At 51.3% G+C, this 27,309-nt stretch overlaps 1 protein-coding gene across 6 annotated transcripts in view; it reads left to right on the top strand.

Moving 5' to 3' along the window:
* The first annotated feature begins 710 nt into the window (after positions 1-710).
* Positions 711-27,309, top strand: part of NRP2 (neuropilin 2) — a 90,259-nt gene continuing 63,660 nt past the window's right edge. For 3 of the 6 annotated variants that reach the window (XM_052791747.1, XM_052791748.1, XM_052791746.1), the window contains exons 1-2: positions 711-1,133; positions 13,150-13,327. In XM_052791747.1, coding sequence (XP_052647707.1) covers positions 1,061-1,133; positions 13,150-13,327 — 251 coding nt within the window. In that variant the 5' untranslated portion in view covers positions 711-1,060. The remainder of the gene's footprint in view (positions 1,134-13,149; positions 13,328-27,309) is intronic. The other 3 variants (XM_052791749.1, XM_052791750.1, XM_052791752.1) reach the window with 2 other exon arrangements.

The following is a 27,309-nucleotide window of genomic DNA, read 5'->3' as shown; positions in this document are numbered from 1 at the left end:
GCAAGTAAACGCAAGGTCCCGGCGGTTCCAGCCCAGGCGGGGAGTCCTCACCTTGTCAGGGGCAAAGGCGAACAAACTTTCTGAGCACTCTTAAGGTGACTATGTGAACGCTGCTCTCGGCTTGTGTTTTTAAAGAGCGTCTTGGAGAAAACTGGTCGGGACCGTGGAAGCCAACTGTGGCGCAGTGCCGGAGAGGTTTTGCATTTGTCCCCTGCAGCAGCCTTTGCACCGCAACGGGGGTGTCAGAAGCGAGGGAGCCTGCTCTTCCCGCTCCGGCGCGGCGGCTCCGGCCGAGGAACGGCGCTTCTGGGTCTCGGCCGGCAGCGGCGGCAGCCCACGAGCAGGGACAATCCTTGTCCTGATGCTCCCCCATCTGACAATTTCTGGGTGTCTCCCTTCGCACAGCCCTGCTCTTCCGCGCTTCTTTCCATCGGGTTTTTTCAAGTCCTGCCCGCGCCGCGAGGCCGCGAGCGCTCGGGGAAAGGGGCCGGCCGCCACCCCCCGGCCCGGCGCCGCAACCGGGGACGCGCCCGACACCGCGGAGCCGCTCCGCGCCGCCCGCCCCAGCGCTGCGGGAGCCTCCGCGTTTCCCCGGAGGGGAAACGCGGAGGCTCCCGCAGCGCTGGGGCGGGGCGGGGCGGAGCGGGGCGCGGGCGGAGGTGGGGGGGCGCAGGGGGGCGGCGCCGGCGCTCGGCGCTGACAGCCACATGCCGCCCTGCCTGAAAAGGCTGCGAGGCGCCGGCGGGGAGGGAGAGGAGGCGCAGACGGCGCCCCAGCCCGCACCGCTACCGCCACAGCCGCGCCCCGGGGGATGCCGAGGCGCCGGCCCCGCGGGTCGCCCTAGGGGAGAGGCGTTCCGCCGGCACCGCCCGCCCCGCAGCCCCGGCCTGGGGGAGGCCGCCGCCGCCCCCCGCTGAGCCCCGCCGGAGCCGCTCGCGAGTAGGGCGCCCACGCGGGGCGCGGCGCGGCGCGCTCGGGGGAGGGAGGCGAAGCTCGGCCCCGCAGCCTCGGGTGGTTTGGTTGTTGGTTTTGGGGTTTTTTTTTTAATTTCTTCCGAAGGATGGATACGTTTCTTCTCGCGTGGGGATTTCTAGGGCTGTGCTTGCCCGACTCCGGAGGCACGGCGGAGACAGGTAAGGCGTCCCCCGGGGCGGGGGATGCCCCCGGCCGCGCGTGGGCGAGGGAGCCCTCCCCGCCCGCCCAACTTTCGGGTGCGCGGCCGCGGGCGCACGCACAGAGGCTCTGCCCGGCCTCGGGCATCGGGTAGGGAACAAATGAGGGATCGGTGGCTGCCGCGCAGCTTTCGCAGTACGGGGTTCGGGGGGGGTGGGGGTCGTGCGCGTGGCGGGGATGGCGCAGCCCCCTGGTGTGAAGGAGCGAGGGGACGGAGCCGCATTGGAAAGTTGCGCGCTGGTGGGGTTTTTTGGGGGGGGCACGGGGAAGGGAGGGGAAGCGGTAGGGACCAGCCGCATCCCGGGCGCCCGCATCCGGATGCCCGCGGCCCCGTGCCCGGTGGCAACCTCGGGAAACTTTAGGTAAGAAATTAGAATCATCTGGCAGGGAGCAGGCAGGCGGGAGCCGCGCAGGGCGGCGCTGGGAGCGGGCGAGGCTTAACGGCGGTGGCGGCACCCTCCCGTTGGAGGCACTCTCCGGGCAGCCCCCCGGGAAAGCCCGCCCGCGGTACGCGCGGGACCCGCGCTTAACTTTGCAAACGCCGGGGTGTCCCGGGACCTGGCGGGTTCGTGGCAGGTCTGGGGGCGCGAGTGTGTTCTTCTGGTCCTCGCTTAAGAGCTAGGCTGGGCTGTCAGGAGGCGCTGGGATGAAGCCCCGGTGCTGGCGTTGCTTCGGCTTGGGGACAGGAGAGGGGCAAGGGCGGGCTGAGGCTGGGCCCTGTGCTCCCCGGCCACCGGCTTTGGCTCCGGCTAACGGGGGCAGCAGGGTCCCCACCTGGAGCAGTCACCGGAGGAAAAGGATATGCCTCACCCCGCCGTCCACCGCTCTCTTGGGGCTCCTTCTGCGGTCAGCAGCCCGGGCGCTGCCTGGCAGGACCGTGGTGCCAAGGCAGCAGCTGCTGAGCCGTGGGCTTCCCTTCTCGTTAGTGGGGGCCTCGGGACGGGCCTCGGGACATGCCTCGGACAGCCCGCGGGGACGCAGGGTCCCGAGCCGCGGTCTGACCCGGGCAGCGATAGATGGCAAGGCGTGATGTGCGTGCCCGGGTCCCTGCCTTTCCCCCTGCCCTTCTGCCTTCCCCTGCCCCGGAGCGGCATGGCCACCAGCTCCCCCTCGAAAAGGGAAGTGGGAGAGTCTCTGCCGCCTGAGAAAGTCCCTCTTTTTTTGCAGCAGCGAAGCACAGACGTTCCCGGCAAACACGCTCCGTGTACATTCAGTTGCCGATTGGCATTGCCTCCTTCCTTATGGTGACAGAGGAAAGAAAAAAATCCCATCTTTTGTTCAAATAGGAAAACAAATGAATAGGCGCTCGATGGGGTGAAGAGAAAGGGCAAAGTCCTGGGAGGCCGGGGCTGAGTGCAAGAGTCTTTTCAGATGGTCCCCGGTGCAGAGGCAGTGTCTGGTCTCCTGGCGTAGGTATTGTGCTGAGGCGGATCACGCTGAAAGCTGAGTTTCGCTCCTGAGGGTGCACTGGCCGGCCTGGCTGCGATCCCTGTGGCTGCTGAGCCTGAGTGTGTGCCTGTGTCCGTGCATACACCTCCTTCTGTCCTTGAGTGGGCTCGGGATCAGGACTTCTGACTGGGAAGGGGTTTATGAGCCAGCCGTGTCTCTGAGGCCATTCAGTCGCTGTAAGAAGTGTTTATTTGAACGCGGGGTTTTCCCAGCTAAGCAGAGCATCACATGGTGTTGGAGCCAGCGAGGAAGTTGTTTCTCTGCGGCTGTTTCCCAAGACGTTGTTGTGGTGCTGCAAACCCGGTCAAATGACTTTATTGCTAGCCCAGTGAGCAAAAGTATGGGGTAACGGGATGTGAGCCTTGGTCAGACTATGCTCAGCTCCAGTAAATTAGCCAGCCTAGTAAGAAAAACATGCCAGAGGTAGATGGATTTATGTTTCAGTCTGGTGTATCTGAAAGCCTTCCCCCATTATGAAAGTCCCTCTTAAGGTTCCCTAAGGGAGGTTAGTAGAGAGGGGAGATGTTTTTAATAGACAATAATATGATAATCCACATGGAAAAAAAAACTAGTGCAATATTTCTACAGTAAGAGATAAACAGTGCAGCTGCCAATTTGTATGTATCCAAGCAAACCCTGAGATAACCATGGAGGGGAGTGGGTGGGAGACCCTGGAAGATAAATCTTAAGACTGGATGGCTGTGTGTTTTTCATCTTCCTGTAAAAAGCAATCAAGTAAGAAAGTAACAGATTTGAGTGACCCAAGTACTGAGCTGTTCAGATGATGTTTATGCAGCTCGGAGCAAAGCTCACTCTTGAAGCCTTCCGAATAGTTGGCTTAAAAGCTAGCATCTTTAGTAATGGCTTAGGAGATGTACCGAGGTGGGGAGGGGGACCAAAACAAATTGCTGCCGAGCAGGCACACGGCCGCACACATACAAACACGCGCACACGCACCCATACAAACATTGAGTGTAATGCCTTTTGCCCATTGTGCTGTTAACTCGGCTCTTACTGGGAACAAAAGCTTTTTTAGCCTAGGAATCAGACAGTTGTCAGGAGCATCACTTAAAACGACTGATACAAGCTCAGTGGGGGGCTCTGACCCAGGTTAGGATGCTGCATTTTGTTTTCCTAACTTTCCTGCTGCAGAAAAATCATGGTGTGTGGTGTTTGGAGTGACAGGCAGGCATACTGGTCCCAGGGGGCTCTACGGAGGCATTTCCCATCTCCCTGCCCTGCTCCTTCTCACCCCCCAGTCCCCTTCCCGGTATTTACTCTGTGTTTGGTACCTCGTGCGTGTCTTAGAAGGTTAAAATGAGAAAGCAACCTGCTATGCTGGGCTGGAGAAGACAGCACTCCCCATCCCAGCAGCGTGCGGCTCTGGGCAGGCGGGTGGGTTGGGTGGGTTGGTTTCCTAGCAGAAACCTCCAGTGCCGCTGGGCTCCAGGACATGGTGGCCTTGTATTGCAGATAGCCTGAGGGGAGAAAGCATCCTTCATGGGGTTTAGGAAGCTGTCAGGTTCAGATAAGGCTGGGATCCTATCCTGTGGGACCCCCAGTTGTATTAATAAGGAAAAATTAATTTTTAAGCACTGGGATTGCTGCCAAATTATATGACCTCTGACAGACCAGCTGTGCTAGGAAAATAAATCGCCTATATCTGAGACCTGTGATCCTATCTGAAATCGAAATAATAGAAAAAGTCGGCATTTAGCCACGATGGTGGGGGCAGCAGCCTGAGAGCAAACTGGAAGCTGCTAAACTTGCTCTCCATTGTGTGGTGAAGTCACCGCCACTGCATCCCCATGGGCTCTCAGGAATACAGTTGTCTAATCCAGGAAGTGTGGAGAGCTGATGTGCCTGCACACACCCAAGCTGGGGCTGACAGTGTCAGCATGGAGGTGGGGGCAGAAGCAGGGTGTGAACGTTTCCAGCTCTACCCTCACGCCGTAACAGCCCTTTGACACATTTCTAATTATAATACACACACAGACAAAGAGGTAGCTGGGCTATTTTCGAAATCTCTGTCTACACCCTGGTGGAAACCGCAATACTAGCAACAACATAAATCAGGGCTGTTGCTAGCAGTGTTGCACACGGCTTAGCGCTACAGTAGCATGGTTTTAATCATACTCAGAATCAAAGGGTCAGCCTTCTCCCTGGCTGAGCCAAATCACAATCTCAGAAGGCCAGATCCTGAGCCAGGCTTGATGCCTGTGCAGTGAAAAGACACAAGCACAGACACAGAAGAGAGAGTTGTCAGCACGAGGTCAGCAGGCACAGGGCCAAACACTCGAAATCACAACTTGGATCTGTAATCCTTTCTACATGCAAGCGGTGTCCATGGATCGCATGGGGGAGGACAGCTAGGGTAACGCGGGGGGGGCTGGGGCCCCAACCCGCAGCCTTGGTGAGGCAGCCTCTTCCCAAATAGGTTGGGGAAAGAGGTACAAGCAGTGAGTCGGCATGCAGAATAGCCTGAAGTATTACTTGCAGGGATGGATGGCTGCAGAGAGACTTTCTGTCTGAATGCTTTTCTTCCTCTCTCCATACTTGATGAGTCAAAGAAAATGGGCTCCAGAGATGAAGTGCTGGGCTCTGGCTCTTTGAAACCTGCCCTCATTTCTCCCCATGCATTTGAGACAAAGGCAGGACATCTGCCCCAGCTGTTCTGGTGCATCACCCTTAGCTGTGAAGTGCTGTCCGTGTGGGGCTTGAATGCCTGCCTTTCTCTACGTCCCTCCTAGGAAGATGGTGAAGCCAAAAGGACACTGTGCTTTCACTTTGCTTATGTTTTGTTGAAAGGCTCCTTTGGACCCTGGTTTTTAGGGAATGCCTGTGGGGAGAGGAGGGAGGAAAACCCCAACCCCTTGTGCATGTAGACACATATACACACACTTAACTATCTCCCTGGTTCCTCCTTTCTCTTCACAAGCACACAAATGACAACCTTTTCTCTTACGCACAGAGCCCCTCCGGTCCCCCCCCATCTTGCTGCCTGCCATGCACATGCTCCTGCATTCTTCCCTTCCCCGTGCTCTCCTTCATGCCCCCAGAGCCCCTTGGAAACTTTCTCCCTCATGCACACCCCCAGGCTTGCTCCTGCTTCCCTCTCTTTCTGTTTGACCGCTGAATATGTGCTCAGCAGGAAACAATGTGTTTAAGACACTCGCCAGAATGTGTAATAACTTTGGCATTAGTAGTGAAACTCAGCAGTAGCTGGATTTGAGCAAGCCATCGTAAAGGCTGAAGCCGCTGCTACTTAGCAGCGCGTGCGGAGGGAGGCTGTGGCAGGGCCTCTCCCCAAGTGGCTCCGGAGGCATTGCTTCCCCTGCCGACCCGTCCAGTCCCATCCGTGGGGCTGCCTGCTGCCAAGGCACCGGGTTTTGCTCTGCAGCTCCAACAGGGCCCCTGGGAGGGAGGGCTGAGCCAGGGGTGTTGTGGGATTCGGAGGGGCTCTGCCAGCCACTTTGGGAAGAGGCAGGAATAAACTGCCATTGCCCAGTGGGGAAAGCCAGGATTCAGTTTCAGAACAGACCCCGATAGATGGGCTCAAAAGGTGTGAGGAAGCTGGGAGGGTGTGGGGGGAGATGAGGGACGAGATAGGCTTTTTTTCCCTTTTTGAAATTGTCATAATAACAATACTAATTAGTATTTCAGAGGCATTGAACACCTTTCATCAGGCCTGAAGCTCTTCAGAGAGGACCCCTAGGTGAATCCATGGCTCTTTCTTCAGTGTGTGGAATTAGAAATGTCTCTTGCTTTTCCTCCATGCCCCTCGAACCAGCCTGTTATTGATAGCATTCATGGGGGTGGCTCAGCAAATTGTTTCATCCGCATATTATTTCCTAGCGTAGCCTATAGGTAGGGTGGCAGGCTGCCATGCAGGAAGCCTCTGCTTTATTTCTGCCTCTGCTCTGAGGCTTCAAGCTTCCCCGCATCTCCGTTTCCCTGCCTGCGGTTCTGGCAACGTTTCCTCAGAAACTGCCTGACCTGCAGCATGAAGGTCTCCTGAAGCTGCCACCTATTCCTGGGAGATGGCAGTGTGTTTCCACGAGACTTCAAACCCTTGGGAGCCTAACACAGAGGCAGGAGGAACGGGCATGATTGCTGCAAGTTCAATATGCAGTTATCCCCCTCCCTTGCACATGCACACATGCACTCACGAGCTCTCTCGAATGATTACCAGAGTAGCCAGGAGTTGTAATTCCAGAACCACTGATTACATTCGCAGGCAAGCCGGGAGAATTGTGTGCACACATAGCTATAGAAAGACTAACACTATTAAGCCGTTTGCCCTATTGGAATTGCATTTGCCTGTGATATAAGATGACAAATAACAAAGTTAGCAGAGGTGGCACCATGTAAAACCAGGATATGAAATCTCATCAAAGATACAAGGCAGGGGCGGGAACCACCAAAACCCCAAAGTGGCAACATTTAAAGGTCAAGGTTGCCACTGACTCAACTGGTACAAGGCAATGCCAGCCCCTGGAAGGTGGCTATGCAGAACTGCAGGGGTGGAAATCAGGTGAATGCCTGTGATTTCAAAGCAAATTACCTGGATTTGCATGCAGGATTTGGCCCTCTCATTTTCCACGGTGAAGCTTGAATAGGTCTCTCTTTCAGGTTTCCACTTAATTCTGTGGATTAATATGGCAAAGAAAGTGCAGGTATAAGAAATCTCCAAATCTCCTTCTCTCTCTTCCTCCCTCCAACACTCCCTTCTTATTTAAAAATAATTTTAAATGATGTCTTTCTGCAACGGCTCACAGCTAAAATGTTCCATTTGCTGAGCTTTCCGGTGTTCCCCTCTCACTGCTGTCCAGCGCTATAAAGTGAATATATTGCATCCCTCCCCAGATGCTTTAGGAAGTGGTCAAACGGCTGCATTCCTCAACTGATGGATTGACGCGTTCCTTTCTTGCTTAAGCCCAGACAGTGTTTTTATGAGCCTGTCTCATGACAGGCCTGAGACACTTTGAATCAAACAAATCTTCGTTCAGATCACAAAAGCAGTCTTTAAATTCTGCTTTGCTGTGCCTCTACTTTTAAGTGAAATTTCAGTTAAACTGGTAAAGGCCCTCAGTAAAATGTTCAGGGGACTTTCCCTGGTTGTGTGAAATCCCAAGACATGGATGTGGGTACTGCTCTGGGATGAAATGTGCGTGTAAGTGCTTTGTGTTGTTTGGGTGTGTTTGTCCATTAATTTGTTCAGGAAGCCTTTGAAGCTTTATCTTGCAATCCAAAGCAAACACGCTTCTGCTAAAATGATCTATGCTACTGGGGATAAAATATCTAATCTTGTTAGCTTCCTCTGCACTATGTCTCTCTCCTTGGCCAGTGGCTAAGATGTATCATTTAAATCGGAGAGTTCACATTTGTGTTCCTGCCTGCTGCGAAAGTTGTGCCGTACGGTTTGGGGTGAGACCCCCCTGCCATGTTAGCCCTGCACAGACTCCGGCCCAGGGCCAGAGCCCGGGGACTGAGGCAGGATGAATGTTAACGGTAATGAATCCTTGGCAGAAGAGATCTGTTTGTCCCCTCCATGCCAGGGTTTGGCAAAGTGCTTGGACGCACATGGACCTTGAAAAACTTTGCTTCTTGAAGAGCTGTTTGACTTTAATGGGACTGAAACTCAGGGTTTGCTGCACAAGGGCTCACGCCAAGTTCAGCAGCTCTGAGAGCAGTAGGTCATGTGTGCCAGGACCCATATTTTGCTGCGCTGTCAGAGGGTTGGCAGGGCAAATCTCCTCTGCCCAGCACTGAATCCCGGGACATAGAAATCTTCGGCAGTGGTTGGATGAGAGTGTGGAGCTGGGTTGTGAGGGCCTCATGCGAGGAAGAGAAATAAGTGACGAGGCTGGGCAATGCATCCCTCTGCTGTGGAACTCCCGGGATCTCTCTCCCTTGCTCCTTTGCTGCCCTCGAAGGCTGCTCTTTCCAAGCAGCACAGACAGTGATGCTGCCGCTTGCCTCTAAGGCCACAAGAATGCTTTAAATTTTGTGCGCAGCCCTGAATTACATCCCCAAAGTAAACTGAACCCAGCAGATCAAAACACATGATAGTTTTCTGCTGGACGCTACAAGCTCTGAGAGGCTGTAGTATGTGTGTGTGTTGTGAAATGGGCCTCTCTGGTGATGATTATTTTTGTTACAGGCAGAGTTGGCTTTAGTTTCTGTGTTGAAGGTCCAACAATAACAGTGAGCGCTGCTCTCCTGGGGTGAGGGAAATCCAGAGGGGTTTAATCGGCAGGAAATTCAAGTAGGAGAATGCTCTGCTCCCGGCCTTAAGGTTTCAGCGTGCACTGATGAGCTGCAGAGCTGAAAAACCCCAAGTGTGGGTGGAGGTTCCCGGGCCCTGGCTGTTATTTTTGGGTCCCCTGAGTAATGATTGCTCATTGCAGCCTGGGGGAAGCAGGGGCAGACTTCATCAGCCTGGATGTCTCCAGCAGGTCAGGGCATGGAAAGAGGAGTCTGCCCCTCGCAAAGGGTGAGGAGCTCAGCTGCTGATACCCATCTCCGTGGGAAACTTTGGAGTTGCCTGCTGTATGCTGCGGCGTTTGCAGGAGTCTGCCCTCGCGAGCTTCTCCAGGTCTCCCTTTCCCATTCCTATGGCTTGGTTGTCATCCTCTGGTGTAGTTCCCCTGTTGGGGTGGTCCTGCAAGGAGAGGATTGCTGGGATAATGTAGGTCATGTGGTGGGTCTTAACAAAGGATGGGATCTGAGGATTTCCCATCCTGAAGCCAGCCTGCTCCTACACTGCCAGGGAGTGCTGACCTCTGTAGCCTTCGCTGAGGAGGCCAGCTGCTCTCCCATGGCCTCGCCATCGCCGCAGCGCTCCACTGGCCCCTCCACCGTGCGGGCTGGCGGGGGCCCCAGCAGTTTGCTTTCAACGCCTGCATTTTGCTTACTGAGCAATGGGGTGTCCCACGCACCTGGCAGACTTGGCTTATACTTCAGAATTTAATTTTAATTTTATTAAGTGAATTCAGGGCTGGCAAAAGCTGCCAGAGCCCATTAGCTGTGCAGCATGTCTTGCTTCCAAAGCATACAGCCTAGGCAGTAGCTATGTCACTCACTTTTTTCTTTTTTTTTTTCTTTTCTTTTTTTTTTTCTTTTTGCATGGATTCAATGCATCAGTTTGAAAGGACAAACTTATGTAGAAGCTTGATTCTCTACTGTGTACAAAACAGGCCTGATTTTATATGGAAAGCTAGTGGTTGGCATGTCTGCTTAGGCAAACCCTTTGTGATAGATTTTTTTTTGTTGCATGTGTTTATCTGCTAGATACCAGTGAATCAAAAGACAAAAATCCTGACAGAACAATTACAAAGATATTAAAGTCATTTTGCCTCTTCAGTTAACTCTAAGAAGCCCTGGTTTCCCTCGTACGCTATTGCCCACCACGTGGCCTGGTGCTGTACATGGACAAGGCAGCGCTGTACTGAAGTAGCTGCCTTCATTTCTCTGGACCTTCTTGGGGAGGGATGAATGAGAGGACAAAACCTGTTCCTCTGAGAGACGCAGATAAGCTTTCCTGCAGGTGGAAGGCTTTCCCTGCTGCAGAAAGATGGTGAAATTTTCCTGGTGGTATATGAACACCTGAGGGATGTGGCTGGTGCTCCCGCCCACTCAGTGGTTTTGCCTGCTTGTCCGTTTTGCTGCAGAAACCACAGCTGCAGAGAGCTGGGCTCCAGCCCCTCTTACTCAGGCAGTCCTCACCAGCAGTTTAACTTGGGCACCAAGCTGACCTGAAATTAGGATCAAGCCCAGGGATTTCCTTAGCTCAGTCCCGCTGACCTGCGATGGCCTCGCAGGGCAAGGGAGAAGTTTTAAGATTAGGGTAAGCCTCGGTGTCTGCTCCTGGGTTCGTCAGGGCAGAGCTAGAGCAAGCTGGAGCCTGACACCCCTGTTCACATTGCAGTTCCCCTCTAAGTGGTTGAGTTGCAATGGCTCACAGAGTATTCATAGCATCCAGCGCAAGTAAGGGGCTAGCAGCTTCTGAGTGGTGGGTGATGTTGGTGGTATCAGCCTAGCGGGTAGCATGTGTGTGAAAGCTGGAGAGACAGGGAGGGGATGACGAGGTGTGGAAGGATTGACTGTATTTTCATTGCTTCGAGACTTTGCCCTTTCCAAGAAAAATAATCTGCAGCTTGAATATTTCTCTTTGCTGGAGCGGGTGGACATGTGTGCAAACGAGGTGTGAATTTTTATGAGAAGGTGTGAAAGTGCGTACATGAGTGAAGTGTGAATTACACATCTATTTGTACGTTGATGTCAACAAGTCCGTGAATTTCTTCCTTCCACGTGAATGTCTCTCTTTCTCTCCCCCTGAACCCACATAGACACGTGTGTGGGCAAATACGCCTTGCTGAGAGAAGAGATTTGTGCAAGAACGTAGGTTTGTAAATGTTTGTGTGTTGAGCAAGCTCTCCTGTGGAACAAAACCAGATGTTTTTTGGTACTCTCAGCTCTTCCATGGCAGTGTTGCGATTTTTCCCCTCTTATTTTTCAGGATACTTACAGGATTATTTTAAGAAAAAAGGGAAAGCTGCAGAGCTGCCTTTGGGTGTGTGAGAAGAAAGTTATTTTGAAGAATGAATGTGTTAGAGGGCATGAAAAACATGGGGGAAACTGAGACAGTGCTTTTTCATGGCGAAGGAAGCCTCGCTTCCCCATGAAGGGCCCTCCTGCTGCCCTTGTTCCCGCACAGGGCACGTGCATTTTCTGCAGGCAGCGTGCAGGCAGCAGGTTGTTTATTCAAAGTGCTTTTTTCCGGGAAGCATTACCACCAAGGGGTCCTGCCTCGCTCCTGCTGCTCACGTTAGCTCTAGGAAGAGGGCAGTTTGAAGGCGGGCTGGCAGACTTGTGACAGCCTGGCAGGGGCTGCTCCTGGGGCCTCGTGGACCCCATGGCAGAGGGACAGAGCCGGACCCGCAGCGTGGGGTTGAGCCCACATGAGCGCTGCTTTGATTCTCCTGGGTGGTCCTGGGGCTCTGCAGCGAGTGCCGCTGCGGGAGGGACAGGAACAGCCCTCGGGGCCAGGGCAGTGGGGAGCATGGCAGAGACCCTCGGCCCACAGAGCCAATGGGGTGTGGGACGTGTGGTTACTCTCCTGGGCTGAGGGGGATGCTCCTCCCGTGCCTCGGCTCCCTTGGGGGCATGGGATGTGCCCCAGGCCCCATCGCGAGGTGTGCACATGTGGGCCCCGGGAAAGCCCACCCGGTGCGGGACCAGAGCCCTCCGGGTCTGTGGGGAGGCTGTGGGGACAGCCTTGCAGTGGGGACAACCCACGAGGGTTTGCGTCCCGTGTTGTACCCCATTGCTTATCGTCAGGGAGGGGAAAGCCTTCCTGCAACGTGGGACCGGGGTCACCCCGTATGCCTGCCAGCCTGCCCTGTGGAGGGGCTTAGGCTTGTGCTGGGTTTTGCCCATTTTGTTGTTTTTTGCCCATTTTGCTGGGTGTGAAGAGGCAATGCTGTCTTCCGGGTGCAGCTGTGGCAGCTCGTGGGGCCGTGGCGCTGGGACAAGGGAGGGTGTGCAGTGAGGGGCACGCAGTAGGGGACCTGTGGAAAAAGGGACTTGGTTGGGATTTGTAGTGCATTATCAATTGACCCTGTGATGCAGATTTTCCTCCCAGCAAGTAATGCAATAATAAATTTGATTTGCAGCGTTCATGAGATTAAATGTTTTTTTGAAGATGAAATCACCCTCTGGGGCCTGTTCTAACCCAAAGCTGAGAGCGCTTCCTCTGCTCACCACACAGCCATTGCCAGTCATTTGCAGGCTAGCCCCACAAAACCACCACTGCTGATTATCCGCGTCTGCAATTCCAACGGCTGGGTTAGCTTGAAAGGTTTTGGGAGGCCGGTCTGCCGAGGTGGGGTCGTGGGGGCACGCGGAGTTGGGGAGGGAGAGCACAGCAAGCAGAGAAGGGCTGTCACGGGGCTGCAAGCCAGGGCCAGGAGGGCCAGACACTGTCTTCAGCTCTGCCACTGGCTGTGCAGGTGGGCCTGGGCTCGCCATCAGCCCCGCCATGCCTCGGTTTCCTTCCTTGGGAACAGCAAAGCTTTCTGCACTCCTGCAGATGTATCAAATTTGTAAGGTCCAAATTTTGGTGTCTCCTGGGACAGCTGTGGGAGACTGTCACAGAGCAGCTTGCAAAGGAGGCAAAAGAAGAGATAAAACGAGGCAGCTTCAGATGATCTGATATCAGTCTGTCTCTTACTTTATGGCTCTGTAATTGCCTCAGCAAGAGCATTTACTTCTCTTTTCTAGTCTGTGTGAAATGTGGTATGTAAGTGTGGCAGGAGGCGGAGGGGAAAAGGAGTGGGTTTGTTGTGTAGAATAATTGGCCTTGCCCAGAGATTAACATGAAATATTAGAGTACCAAATGGATGTCAATGGCTTGGAGAATGGCCTTTATCAGACCACCTCTAGCAGTAGCCTGGAGGGACCGGCTGTGTGCCGCTGATGCCCAGAACCCGTATCAATGCCTTGTTCCCTTCTGTGTCTCTGCAGCTCAGCCATGCGGGGGCCGCCTGAACTCCAAGGATGCCGGGTACATCACCTCCCCGGGGTACCCCAATGACTACCCCTCCCACCAGAACTGCGAGTGGGTCATCTACGCCCCTGAATCTAACCAGAAGATTATCCTCAACTTCAACCCACACTTTGAAATCGAAAAGCACGACTGCAAGTAAGAGCCTTCCTCTTCCTCTCTAGTACATAGTCACCTCCTCTTCCCGCTTTTGCCTAGCGTTATGGGCCTCATGCTTCCTCATGCATGAAAACAAGCATCGTCCTGAGCCCCCATAGTGCTGCATCTCGTTGCCTTTTAGGGGCAAATGTGCATCGACCGACTGGGTGGTCGTAAGATGCTGCTTTGGACACATAGGATGAGCCTACTATGCATTGAACTGGTGGTTCTTAACTCAGCCTGGTATCATCTGAAAGCGAGAGTTAACTGGCTTTCAACCTGAGTTTCACTTTGGTTAAAAGGTAGCTTGTTTTCTTCTATGTCAAAGTGGCCTCACTGTCTTTTTAAACTGTGCTGGGAGAGCAGAGCAATTTCCTGGCGTGCAACTAGGCAGAGGTATGGCATAGAGAGCCCTAGGGCTGGAGACCCAGGCTCGAGCCATGTGAGGCTCGGGGCTTGAGGGTCTGAGCTGTTTGGGCTGGATCTGACTTTCCACAGTGCTTATTCTGCTGCATTTGGTAAACTGGGAGTTTGGTTTTGTTTGCTTTTTTTTGTCTTTTCTTCTAAGAAGGGACTCGGAAACTAGATGTCTGGGAAAAACAATTAACAACTAGTAAAGAATAATTAATGGCATCAAAGGGCACCGTAAAAGGCTGAGTTAATAACATGGTCTCAGCAGACATATAAACCTGTGTGTTTAATCTGGAATCCACAGCCAGCTACAGGGATGCCTGAGCTGTGAAGGAGCTTAGGGTCTCCTAAAACGGGCCTGACACAGCAGTCTTGCCAGACATGCTGGTCTTGTTGATTAAAAGAGGGTTATATATGGAGAGGGGAACTCTGTTTGCAAAAAGGACAGAGGGACACGGGAAGCATTTATGGGGCTGTAGAATCAGTCCTGTGGAGAACAAAGAATTCAGCATGGGTTTGATGATGTACTGAAGGTTATGAAGTGTAGAGCTGGATCCTCATAAATCAGTGTAGCTCCTCTAACTCTAATGAAGGTGTGTTGATTGATGTCATTGGGGATCTCATCACCCCCTACAGATAAAGCCTGGGCTAATAAGGCTTTGAGCACCATGAACTCTCCCTGAAGTCACTGTGTGTGCAAGGCGTTTAGCAGGATCAGGCCTGTGTTTAGAGAGGGGAGAAGGCAGAGAAAGGCTTAATGTGGGCATGGATGAACACAACAAGGCCTCAGTGGTAGCGCACGTGAGAATGATGGTTGCTATCAGATTTTATTATTGCTTGCACAGGATGAACTGTATAGCCTTCTCATAGCTTATGCAGTTGCCCCAAATTCACAGTAATAAAAGCTTTATAGACCTATATTTGCAGTGTGCAGAGTATGTGATGTGTATCGGGCAGGGCAATGTTGTGTGTGGGGCAGGGGTTGAGCTGGGCAGGAGGGACTCCAGCTTCTCCTTCTCCAAGGTCTCAAGCAAGCAAAGCCATGTTGGTCAGAGAGCCGGAAACCTCCCCCAGGCACCTGGCTTTTCCTCCTCATGTAGGAAGCTGTCAGTTTTAGCTCTGAGCACCTTGGACAACTTTTGACATGTTTTGCTGCCTGTGAGAGAGCAGGGTCTGGTCCCGAGCTGCAGGTGGTGTGTGCTGGAGGGGCTGCCTGAGCACTGGAGATGTTGACCCTTTGCTGCTTTCTACTTTACCATGGCGGATCTTCCGAGTGGCTGCTACATGGTCTTACTTTTTCCCTTTCTGCATATACGTGCACAAGGGAGCCTTTAGTTCAAGCAGAAAGGTTGGAGGGGTTTGGTCCCCCATGTGGGACATGAATGGTGGAGGGCTTGTCAGGGTCTCTGATTCAGTTCAGCTCCTGCAGTAACATTGCTCTCTAGAAACAGGTATTAATATTAAACCTGTACTGAAAGTGAAGTTTGCCTGCACCTCTATCCCCTCAGCTGCCACCTGTGTGCAAGTGAAACATCACAATAAGATGAACAAGGGTTCATCCACAGTGCACTTGGGCTTCTGCTGGCCACAGGTATGAGCTGGGAGCCAAGCTGACTTTGGGTGCCTGCTCCCCAGAGCCAGCATTGCAAAGGAGTGGGTTTGAAAGAACTTCACAGACAGTGCTTGATAGAAAGCATGACAAATCAAATGAAAACAGTGCATGATAAACACTGCCTGAAAGAAATTGATAGGAGGGAGATTTTTTTTAAGTGACCTACCAGAAGGAGACAAGTATTAACACTGTGTAATTCTTGGGCATTAAGCAGTACTAATAGGTGACCATCTAGTAATGAATCTCATCCAAATGTCAGAGGGTATTTTATGAAGAAGCAAAGGCCTCATTGCAGCTGCAGGTGGGAACCTTAACAGGAACAGGAGTTCAGCATCAAAGAAATAGTCTCAGGGCAGAGCCCTTCTTTTGACATCTGATCATTAATATAGAGCACATTCACACAAAGGTGACAGGCTGATGAACCCCATTGTGGCACTCTGTCTCTGGACAGGCAAGGTTTCCCCCATTCTGGTATTGCTACCTGGCAGCTATTGGAGCTGGAGTGGGGCCTGTCTGTACTTCCAGCTGCCAGAGGTAAACACTGTAACCCCTTCCTCTGTCGCTTCTTCCTTCGACATTTCATTTTACCTTATTAGGCTAAAGTTTCTCCCTCATAAAGCATAACATTTACATTCCTAAAACCCATGATGCTAAGGCCTACGAAAATATCTGCAAAAGTCTTTTTAGTTTCACTGTGTCCTTTCTGCCTTCCTTGTATCTGCTTTAGATTTCCCTTTGGGACGGGAGGCGTTTCCTCCTGTGTTTTGTACAGTGCCTGGCACCCTGGGGACCTCTGCGGAAAGGTCAGTGATTTCCCCTCGCCAGGCAGCTGGCCGGAAAGGGCCTGCGTACCTGGTGCTGCCCGGATGCCGGAGCGAAAGCTGGCTGCGGAGAGCAGCTTCACAGCTTCAGCGGCCGGCCCTCCCTGCCTGGAGGGCAGGAGCATCAGCCAGGGATGGGCGCCCGGAGGTGGCAGCCAGGGGCGGTGGCTTTGTGCTGGTTGTTGCTATTGTTTTTCTGGAGGCACATCTGGGTTTTTATTTTTTGGCTGTGTCTAACTGCATTAAGAAGTAACTGCACCACCCCCCCCTTCCTCCCTCCCTCCCTCTCTCTCCCACCCCTGCCCCCCCCCGAGGAAGCGCCTTACTTTGGGAAGGCACTTCAGGTTAAGAAAATTGGCCTTCTCCAGCTGTTCTGGCTCTTGTGTACCAGCACAACAGGGATCCCTGTTGCGGGAGGGTGGGCATGCTGTGACAGGGAGTATGGGACTCGGGCCGTTGTTCGCGCTGTCCTGCAGCCGTGGGGCCAAAGCAGTAATGGCAGAGCCAAAAGGGAAGTTTGATGCTCAGATAAAAGACCTGCCAAACTATTTGGAAATAATTGTAATAGCCTGTCTGCTCACCATTTCTTCCTCTCTGTGCTGCGAGCGCAGCTGTTGCTCAGGTACCGCAGCCCCACGCCGTCAGCATCTGCTCTCTGAACAGGGAAATGGCATCCAGTGGAAAAGAGCATGCTGCTGCTGCTGTGGCGAAATGTTTCCACTCCCTGCATGGCATGGCGGCTGCTGGGCAGCCTTGTGCATGCCAGGGTTTATTTGTGATCCCAGGAGCGACCTGAACCCTTTGCAATAGGTGTGCAACAGGGGTGGCTGTCCCCCAGCTCATACAGTCACGTAGCTGAGCTGCCCGCTCCTTCCTAATTGTCATTTCGCTGTTCTGTCTGCACTGCTTGCTTGGAAAATCCAGGTCAGAAACCTCTGCTCTGAGTGAATCACTGCATTTATAACCAGCCACCTTTTCCATTTGTGCCTCCCTCCACTGCTGGGCTTCTCTTTGGACTCCCTCCTGAGATTGGCTACTGACTTTGCCATTCCCAGCCGCACTCGGCTGGCTCTGCCAGAGGATTAGGCTGGGCAGAGCTGCCGTTGAGTGTCGGGACATTGCTGTACGCATATGGCAGAGGCACACTCCCTCCAGACTGCAGCGGATGGGCTTGCGCTCCCTCTGCAAGCAGAAGACCTTTCAGCTGAGTCATAACATCTGCCCCAGAGGAATGTTATTTTTTAAAAAAAGCCCAACTGGTAATCAGACCATGCCAGCAGGTTTTTCTGTAGCCCTTTCCAACACATGCTGCAACTGGATTGCGATCGGTGGGATCCCTGCCTGGGGAGGATTTGGGGGACAGCTGCCGTGGCTTGCAGCCCCCTCTGGTGGCACATGCCAAATGCTGGCAAAGGTTTCTGGAGACAGGGGCCCGGGGCTCCAGAAACAGGCAGGAGTCAGCAAATTGGAGACAGTCCGGAGCTGCACAGTCAGGCTCTTCCTCCTGACTTTGGCTCCCCGTGTCAAGCCCTCAGGGTTTCCAGAAACAGGAACTGGGGCCACCGTAATGAGGAAATTTATGCAGTTGTCACTGTGACCTCCTAAGTGCCACGGAGGTGCCAAGAGAGTTGAACCAAGTTCAGCATCCTGGTGTGTGCTGGATACCAGGCAGGCATGGCAGGAGATGCCCCTGCTCCCAGCCTGAAGGGCAGAGGGGACCAAGGTTTTGCAAAGGAAGACACCACGCTCCCAGCGTCTATCCCGCAAAGCACTGCCTGCCAGGGGACACTGGCAGTAACACGCTGGTCTTCCCAGGCCACAGTACAAAGGGTGAGGCACACGGGCTCAGCTATCCAGTGTAGGCCTCTTATGGCAGCATGGCCGTCTCCTGTGCTTCCAGGAAGCTGAGCACTGGAACAAAACAGCTCTGCATCCTTCCTAGAGAGCAGCAGAGATGCTGGCCCAAATCCCTTGCTCAGGCGGCGGGGGGAGCTGCAGCCAGCCCCAGTGCCCACAGACAGGCAGGCAGGCAGCTGGAGGCTGCAGTATTCAGCCTGGCTCTCTTGACCATCTCCTTCAAAGGAAAGCATAATATTGCAAGAAGCCATCCTTCCATCAGCAAAGGTTAAGAGTAGACAAAGCAGCAATTATGGACAGCTAATTAGTAAATGCTTTGAAAAGTATGCATAATTAACTTGTTAGTAAACATTTTAGAAACAATGCCGTTCATCTTGAGATTGGGAAAATGCTTAGAAAAGAGAAAAACATTTAGAGCACTACAGAGCACAAGGGCTTGGGGGTGTTCTTCACTGGGATGCAAGGGCAAGTGACAGCATCTCCTGCAGCACTGGGGGAGTCGAGCTTTAACTTTGCAGAGAGGGGAAGTCAAAGATGAGATGTTAAGGAAGGCATTTGCTTGCTCATACATTTGCGGCATTGGTAGCTAGAAGCAACATTTCTAACGTACAGGAAATAATTCAGTCTGGGTAACACGACACTGCAGCTCAACTTGTCTTTAAATGAGCTTCTACTGTTTTTTAACTCCATGCAGCGTCCACTGTGTGGTTCATAATTCCCGTCAAGCCCAGGTCATTTTCTGAAATGAAACATCGGTGAATGGGCTAGCTGTGACGGTGTTAGACCAGCACATGAGTTAACAGCTCAAGGTTGTTCGCATCTCTCTGCTGCCCATCTGCAGAGCTGTGAGAACTCTGCTTGCTCCGTGGCTGTGCTTCCCTATGCCCCAGAGCCTCTCCCTGTAGGGACAGACCAAGTCCAGGTTCTGCAGAAGATGATGGCCCCACAGGCGCTCTCGTGGGGTCTCCTATGTCCCGCCAGCTCACCAACATCCAGTGCGTAGGAGTCGGATCTTGTTTTGCACCTTGTTTCCTGTTGGCATGATGACAAATTGGGGGCCAGCTGGTGACACTGGGAACAATAGCATTAGAGATAGAGACCTCTCCCCCTCCTTCCTGCTAGCGAGGAGGAGGAGGAGGTGGTGGTGTACTGGCTTCTTACTCAGCCTCTCTGGCCAGCAAGGGAGGGAGCAGGACCTGTGGGTCCCCCGCAATGTCTGGGGAGGGTGCGAGCACAGGGCTGGCTGTGGTGACTCCTCACTAACTGGCTTCAGGATCCAGATAAAAGTGTCAGAAACGTGTGCCTTTTGTGAGCGTGCAGTGCAAGCCACGCTCCAGCTCTAAGCCCCTTGCATCTTTGCTGACCCTGCTTAGCACGAATGCCATGGGACAGTAGTAGACCAATCCCACTGAAAGGGCCTGATGATAACCACAGCATTGAGATGCTCGTGCTTTTAGCAAAGAGCCCAAGGCCCTTGGCTGTCTTTGCAACAGTGCTCCAGCTCACTGGGTGACACCAGGTGACACCATTCACAGAGGCTCATCCCAAACAGGTGGGTCTCGGGAGCCTAAATGTCTGTGGGAATATGAGTCCCTGTCACTTATTTTGCATCACACAGTGGGTTTAGCAATGCTTTTCCGTGTCACGGGTTTGCTGTCTGGATGCAGGAGTTAGAAGGTTTAGTGAATGTGAGGAGAGTGCCAGAACGATATTAAAAAATTATATCCTTTTTTTGATAAGGACCAGATGTAAAGCCCAGTAAAGGCAGCGGGAGGTTTCACCTTGATTTCCATAGGAACTGGTTTAGGCTTTTAATGAGCAACTGTTTGCTTTAGCTACATGCAGCCTTTTTAATGGGTATCATCATCCCTATTGTCAGGCTGTAACAGGGGAGTGGCAGACTTGCCAGCAATACTAGGTCTGGGAGTTGTGAGATTTGGGTTATTCCCCATTCCTGCTTTGGCAAATCACTTTAAATTCCCTGCCTTATAAAGAAGAGAAGACCTGGGCATCTGCAGGCATAAAACCCAGTCTACATAGCAACAGTGCATTGCATACTCCCCTCCAAAGGCTGTTGTTTAGCAGCATCACACAGGAGCAGGTCAGAGCACTGCAGATGACGACTGGTTCATTCCCAGCCTTTTCTCGCCGGGTGTGAATTCTGCAATTAAATATGAATGCAAAATAAAAAGAACAGACTGCAAAGAGCAGACTGAAAACAGAAGAAGTTTCTGGTTGCTTTTGGCCAGAGCTCAGCACAGAGCTTATTTGAAAGAATTGGGGGAGGTTAGTTTTTAATCTGAGACTAGTTCTCCGTTTTCTTTAAATCAAGCGGCTGCACACCACCATTGAATGGCAATGTAATAATATGTTGCAAACCACAGTCTGGTGATCCTGGAATTCCTTATAAGTTAATAGCAGTCATGGTCCACTAATCGCGGCTAGGATGTTTTAAGCAACTGTCTTTGATATATCAGTTCAAACACACCATAGAATGCCTTCCTTATGCTGGCTTAGCAAGTAGATCAGTAGATCATTAGAAAGAGTGAATAACCTGAGTGTTTTTGTTGGGGTTTTTTACCCCCTGAATCCCAAGGAATTCTTCGGATCTACGTACAGCGTTGCTGAGCAATCACAGTCCAGTAGTCTGGTGGTGGTTTTAAAGTAGCACTGGGTCAGACATGGAGATATTAGTGTTTAATAAATTGCTAGAAGCAGAGCCTGAAGCAGTGCGGTCTGACAGCAGAAATTGTATGCCAAAGACTTAGTCCTGTTTCAAATGGCACAGAAACTGGCAGGGCAGATGCTCTATGTGTGTGCTGTTGCTGCTCCAAATGTCACTTCTTGCAGAGGTCCAGAAGACATTGCGGTTGGTGTGAGGAAGGGTGTGCCCCTGGTTTTTGAAGTGGGGTCCCTCTTTTCTGAGACAGGCAGCACTTGCCCACTGGTGGTGGGAGAGCCCATGCACTCAGCCCTGTGCCTGCCGAGGCCATGCCGCATGCAGGGTGGTTGCATGGGAAGTGCTCAACATATTAGAAACCTCCAGGGAACCCTCGAAGCTGGGGTTGTTGATGGATGTCCAACAAGGAGTAGGACCCCCGCCCGCTGGCAGCACGAGAGTTTGAGGCATGTGCTCAGCTTCCTTCCTCTTTCGTGAGTGTTGGTGTGAGGTTTCATTTATGTTGTTATTTTGCAGTGAAAAGGGAAGGTGTAATGCCTGGCTCTCACATGTTATGCCTTTGGTAATGCTGATGTTTGTCTGATAATCATGGGCAGGAACAAGGTCTGGGATCTCCATCAGCAGAGGGGACTGACTCACCATTGATCTATGTTCACTGCATCTTGTTGAAGTTTTTTGACCCATTTGATTTCTTAGGTTTTATTTTGTGAAAGCCCTCTGATTTTTTTCTGCCATTCAGGAGCAAAACATCTCTCTGTGTCTTTAAATATGGCAGACGGGGATTTCTTCAGATGTCCAACAACTCAATTGAAGGAGACCTCCGGAGACCTCTCCCCTTCCCTGTCCCCCTTCTCAGCCTGTCTTTTCATCTGCAATCTGGAGATGTAAGGGCTATAGTAATAGAGTGTCAGAGGAAGTAATTGATTCATCACATGCCGAGAGAGGAGTCTGTTGCCTTCAGTGTCAATGGAGCTGAACCACAGCCTGGAAGGGTGAGGGAGGCTTGTAAACACTCTATGGCTGAGCTGGCAGGACAAAGCAGATGCGCTGCCGTGGCTGAACGAGAGGGTGACACAAAGGGTTACTTCAAAGAAAATCTTCCTGAACAAAGCAGTGGCAGGGCCTTTGTTTGTGGGAGAAACAGGGAGGCTCCCATCCCTGTTCCAAGAGCCATTAAGGAGAAAAGGTACCAACCAGCTTCATGCAGCAGCCCACTCCCTCATCTCTGTCTCCCTATTCTGCCTCAGTGTGGCTGCCTCTCTGACCTGCTGTCCCAGGCAGGGCTGAGCTCACCTCAGGGGGTACCAACCAGCCCCTACAAGTGGCTAATTCCTCCCACACCCCCAGATCCTGCTGCCTCTGAGACCCAGGTGAGAGGCCACCGCTGCTGTGAATGCGCAGCAAGGCATGATGCATGTATGGCACAGTGCCTGCCCTCGTCCAGGCATTGATTGTGCTCAGACCCTCAGCGAGGCTCAGTTCAAATGGCTGTTGAGCTGCAAGTGCCCATATGTTGGGGTGAGAAGGGTGTAGGAGATTCTGTGCTACCTACACAGCATGCAAGGAGGGATCAGGCAGGTTTGGTGTGCTGCTTGCCCCAGAAACCGCTCTTACTACAAGCTGGCAGTCAGGTTGTTGTGGAAGTGCCCAAATAGCAGAGGCTGCAGGCCAGCCTTGGCGGCAAAGCTTTGCTTACTTGTGAATCGGCTAAGGCAGGAGCCAGGCTGTGAATAGGCTGTGTCTGAGAAACTGTGGGGTCAGAAGGCCATCCCATGGGGGGCTGGTCCTGGGCTGACCATCCATCATTAACAAGGGATGTAGACAGCCAGGAGCACAAGGGTGGGCCGGTCAGAGCTCTGTTCTTGCTACCTCCTTTATACAATTGGTGCTTAATGAGGTGTTTGTTTTGGTTTTGTGCTAAAAAAAGCTAGTGCAAATGAGTGATATGTGGAAAGCCAAGCTGCAAAGCTCCCATCTGATCCCAGTTATTACCAGCTGTTTCGTTCTTCACAGCATGTTGTGTCCAAGGCCATAACTGATACAGTGTCAGCAAGGTGTGATGGGACATTACTTGCTACAGCTCCATGGAGGGTGTTTTCCTCTGGGAACAGCGCTGGCACAGGAGAGCATGTGAGCATCCCCTAATTCTCATCAGCACCTGCTAGCCAGTCCCCAGACCTTTAGCCACCAGGGCCAGCCTGGCCAGAATGGGTCTCCATCTATTGCCTGGGCTGTCAGGCACTGGATCCCATCAGGAGATGGGAGCCTCTTCACCTGTTCCCCCCACTGCAAAGCAAGCGAAGTGAACATTTGGCCCCTGCCTCCTGCATGCTCTGCTGCTTTTCAGCTGTAAATTTTCCTCTTTTACCTCCCGGTTGTTACCTTTCATTATATAAATTTTTTTTCTTTCTGTTAGTGATCGAGTGCCTGTGAGCAGTGACAGTAAAATGACATAGAAACCAAAGTCTAATTTTTTCCACAGATGGATTGTAGCAGAAGGAGGAAAGTGCAAATGCAGTTTCTCAAGTGTCCTGCATTTTGGAGTATGAAAGGGTTGTGAGTTGCTTCAGTTCCCTTACAGCAGCAACAGAAGGCAGAATGCCACGGAAAGGGGTCTTATTCTTAACATGCTTTATGTATTTTATTCCTGGTTTCACCATGATTTTTTCCCCCAAAGAATACCAAAGACATCTTGCAACAGAAGACCCCTGTAGCTAAAGATAGAAGGGTGAGGAATTTATAGAGATTGTTTTGGAGACAGAAATAAAATTAAACAGCCATGTGTAACTCCTGAACAACAGCCTGCAGAAAACCCCTAAAGTGCACATTAGCACATCTTGTTTTCTTATATAATGAACGGTTTTCCAGACATGCCCCAGATGAGAGCACTTCTCTACTCCAACGCGCCTTTCCGCAGCGATCTGGCAACACAGCTTGAAGAAGGCAGCCTGAGGATGAACTGCAAAGCGCGGGGGAGCCTTTGCTCTCCCGTCTCAGGGGGGGCAGCAGCATACAACATGCTAGGAGCTGAAATTCCCTCCTGAATCAGAACTTGCCACAGGAGCAGTTTGCAGCTATGTTTTATTCTTCTCTTTGCAAGATGTATTTTGGCTACCTTTTTTTTTTTCTGCATAAGTTAGCAATAACTGCTGAAAGACTTCCCATCAGCGGTCTTTGTACGGGGGTGAAAACAACCCAAGGAGTATAAATAGAGGCTATTTGTAGTTCCCATTTTTTGTCTTCAAGGCATTTTTGAAGAAGTTTTCCAATCTGTTAGGGTTATTTTCTCTCCCTCTCTGTCTCTCTTTTTTCTTTTTTTTTTGACTGGATGACTGGATTTTTCTCATTTCTCAGAAATTCTGGTCAGAGTTTTGAGGAGATAAGAAAATACTCCAAAGCACAGTGGAATGATTACAAAACCCCACAATACTGTGATTACACAAGATGTAACTGGATGCAACAAATTCAAAACAAACTTCTGAGAAATCCTAAGCAATTATGCCCCCCTGCCCCAGCCTGGCTCTCCCCCTGCTGCTATCGGGTTTTGGTCATTTTAGTTACTGAAATCCAGTGAAATCCCTTCAGATTCAGAGCAATGATAGCCTGTTTCTCTCTGCTGTTGCCAGGGGCAGTTATTTCCCTCAGGGCAAAACAAGGGCAAGCTCTGCCTGCTCTGTGAGCATCTTTGGCCTCAGCATGGGCAAAAACGGCCCCACAAACTGCAGACTGAGACCAGATTCATCTCTCCAGCGTTCAGCCACCCAAAGTCCAGGTCCAGCCAGCAAGAGCGATTTAAATGACCTCTGTCATCAGTGCAGAAGAACAATTAATCCCATCCCAAGCTGGGTGTAAGGAGTCTGCTTCCACTGAGAGCAGAGGATGTTTAGTTGGCTAAAGCTAGGTCTGTGCACAAATCTATATCAGGATCTGTGTCTATGAGGACTGATTCTTTTCTCACCCCGGGATAAATTAGGAGTGATTACCCTTAAAATGATGAGTTACACATGTGTAAAACCAGTTCAAGTCAAAGGAGAATCCAATTCATCTGCTGTATTTATAATTAATTACTCTGATTAAGGGCTGGCAGCTAAGATCAAACTTCATTGCTCTTGTTTCCTCAGACAGCAGTTGTGCTTGCCTCTGCTATCATGCTATAAAAAAAATATTGTTTAAATGTCCCCAGTAGCTTTTGCAGCAACTTAACCTTTGAAGGGTATGTCCTGCAGTTGCTGAAGATTGTATAAACATCACAGAAAAGTTTTCTTGTCTTTCACAATGTAACCACCCATGAAATAAGAATTTGGTTTGAAGGTGGCGTATGAAAGAGCATGAAGATGGGTGATGACACAGAAAAATCGAGTAAGCCAGCTAGCATGTAATGGACATTAATTCTAGCCACGTCTTGATTGCAAAACAAACAGAGCTGCCGGTTCACCATTTCTTAACCATCTATATACTGCAGCTGCTATTTCATTTTTAAGAAACAGCCTTTTCTTAGAGGATGTTTAAAAAGCTTATGCTTTTTATAACAATTTCTGAGAAACAAACCACCTGCCACCTTTTCAAAGGGAACAATTGCATTTACTAGCTGCTGTTGTGGCTAGGCAGGTTCCCCACGCTTTCCCCCAGTTACCTGTAGAGTATTAACGCCTGATGAATTTCACTAGAATTGCAGGTTCTCTTCCCTGTTCTCAGCAGATGCATTTGAGACACCATGACATGTGGTTCAAGCAGACCAGGGGTCTCGAAGGCTCAAGTCAACACTGGGCATTCCCCAATTTGGGGCTGTTCCTATGCAGTCAGTACCTATTTGTCTCTCTGTCTATCTAGGCCAGACTCCTCCAATATAATATAATCTGTCTAATCAAGGCTGGCTTCTATTCTTGGCTGTGCTGCAAACTTCCTGTGTGACCTTGGGCTAGCCACTGCTCCTCTCTGCCTTCCTACCTCCCAGGGTCTCGTGAGGATCCCATCATTGTTTTCCAGGTGCAGTCACGTGCCCCATGGAAATGCCTATAAATAACAGCTACAAATTAAACATTGGGGAAGTTCAGGTTAGAGCCTTGCAACTCTCTCTGGCCCTGGCAAGCACTTGGAAACCAGGCTTAGCAGTGTGTGAGCCCTCACCTACTTCAAATCATAGCTCTAGGAAGAGACTGAGGAAGCTGCCAGCTAGGTCAGAGCTTGGGCTGGGGAGCCAGCCCTCCTGGGGCTTTGAAACAAGGCTTGCACAAGTGTTTGTATGGGAAGGACTCACGTTAGGCTGTGAACATATAAATGATTTATTGTTCGTGTTTCTCTCCATCCTAAGCTAATGTCCCTGTAATGTCCTTGAAGCATGTTTCAGTGGGGAAGGACTCAACATCGCTTAGGACCTGGGACTTAGGGGCAATAGGTTTGTTGATTATGTGTAGAGCAGTATGAGTCCCAAAACTGTGCTTTGTGCTGAGTTGTGTGCCTCAGGAGAGAAGCACCCGGAGGAATGGCACCGGCTTTCTGGTGCTGCCCCCCAGGTGGGTGGTAGCATTTCTGGAGCTTACCAGTGCCAGAAGGTCTGTGCTGGCCTCAGGGGATGGTGGAGCACAGCTCAATGGCCAGGGAGCAGATGATTAGCTATTTCACAACAGAAAAGGACTGAAAAGGTGGAGGTGGTCTCATAATCGCTGAAGTCAGGGCTTGTTTGCCTTTATTGTGCCTCGCAGACTTGTTTGGAGAGCCAGCAGCAGAGTGACTTAGGGAAAATAGAGAGAAAGGAAAGACTGGGAAGCAGAGAGGGTTGACTGGAGGAAAAAGCAAGCAAGCATGAGTAATACAGCATTAGAAGTGCTTTATAATTAGTTTATAAAAGCTCTCTTAACATCAGCAAAGCACTTTCTACTAAAAATCTGTAATAAAAACACAGCAATATTTGTAAGCATTGTATGTTTTCCGACTAATTCTGTTAAACAGCTCCAAGAAGAGCATCTAAGCAATGCATTTCCTTCCTTTCTCAACCCCCCCATTGTCTGGGCAGTTAAAAGCACTTCAGCTTTGCCTCCCTGCCTTAAAACTCCCTGGTGGAAACCTCTGTTTGAGGCAGTTTCAAACCAACTGGCTGGCCTTCCCGCTCAAGCAGCAGCTGAAAATATCCTGCCACTGGAGGAGCAGCCAACTGTGGTCACTTTCTCTGCAAGAAGAGTTGGTTAATCCATTGACTATACTTGTGGGTTACAGATGCTGCTGCACCCTGCCCTCACATATTTATGGTTGGCTCGTTGGAGCAACGCCTAGATGGGGAGAAGTTGCCATGAAATGTGCTTGGAGATGGCGGCTTGCCCAGTGGAGGTAATGCCGGAGAGGTCAGCCCACAAGGATGTTGGTGCACGTTGACTGAAACAATAGATTTGGTTATATAAGTGAAATGCAAATTGCTCAGCACTGATCAGGACAGTTTGGATGCTATCGCTGCATAAATGTGTCCCACCCAGCTGTGCCCTAGTCTATAATTATCTGGAAATTAAATGGTTAGAGTAGAAAACATCCCCAGGGTTGGGTTTTCTTCCTTCCAATTTTTCTTCTTGTTTTTCACACAGGAAGAAAAAAGTCTGGAAACCTTGCTTAA

This window comes from Harpia harpyja, chromosome 7 (assembly GCF_026419915.1).
Source record: "Harpia harpyja isolate bHarHar1 chromosome 7, bHarHar1 primary haplotype, whole genome shotgun sequence".
NCBI lineage: Eukaryota > Metazoa > Chordata > Aves > Accipitriformes > Accipitridae > Harpia > Harpia harpyja.
Note: the sequence above shows the minus strand (reverse complement) of the source record. Positions and strands in the feature narration are given on the sequence as shown.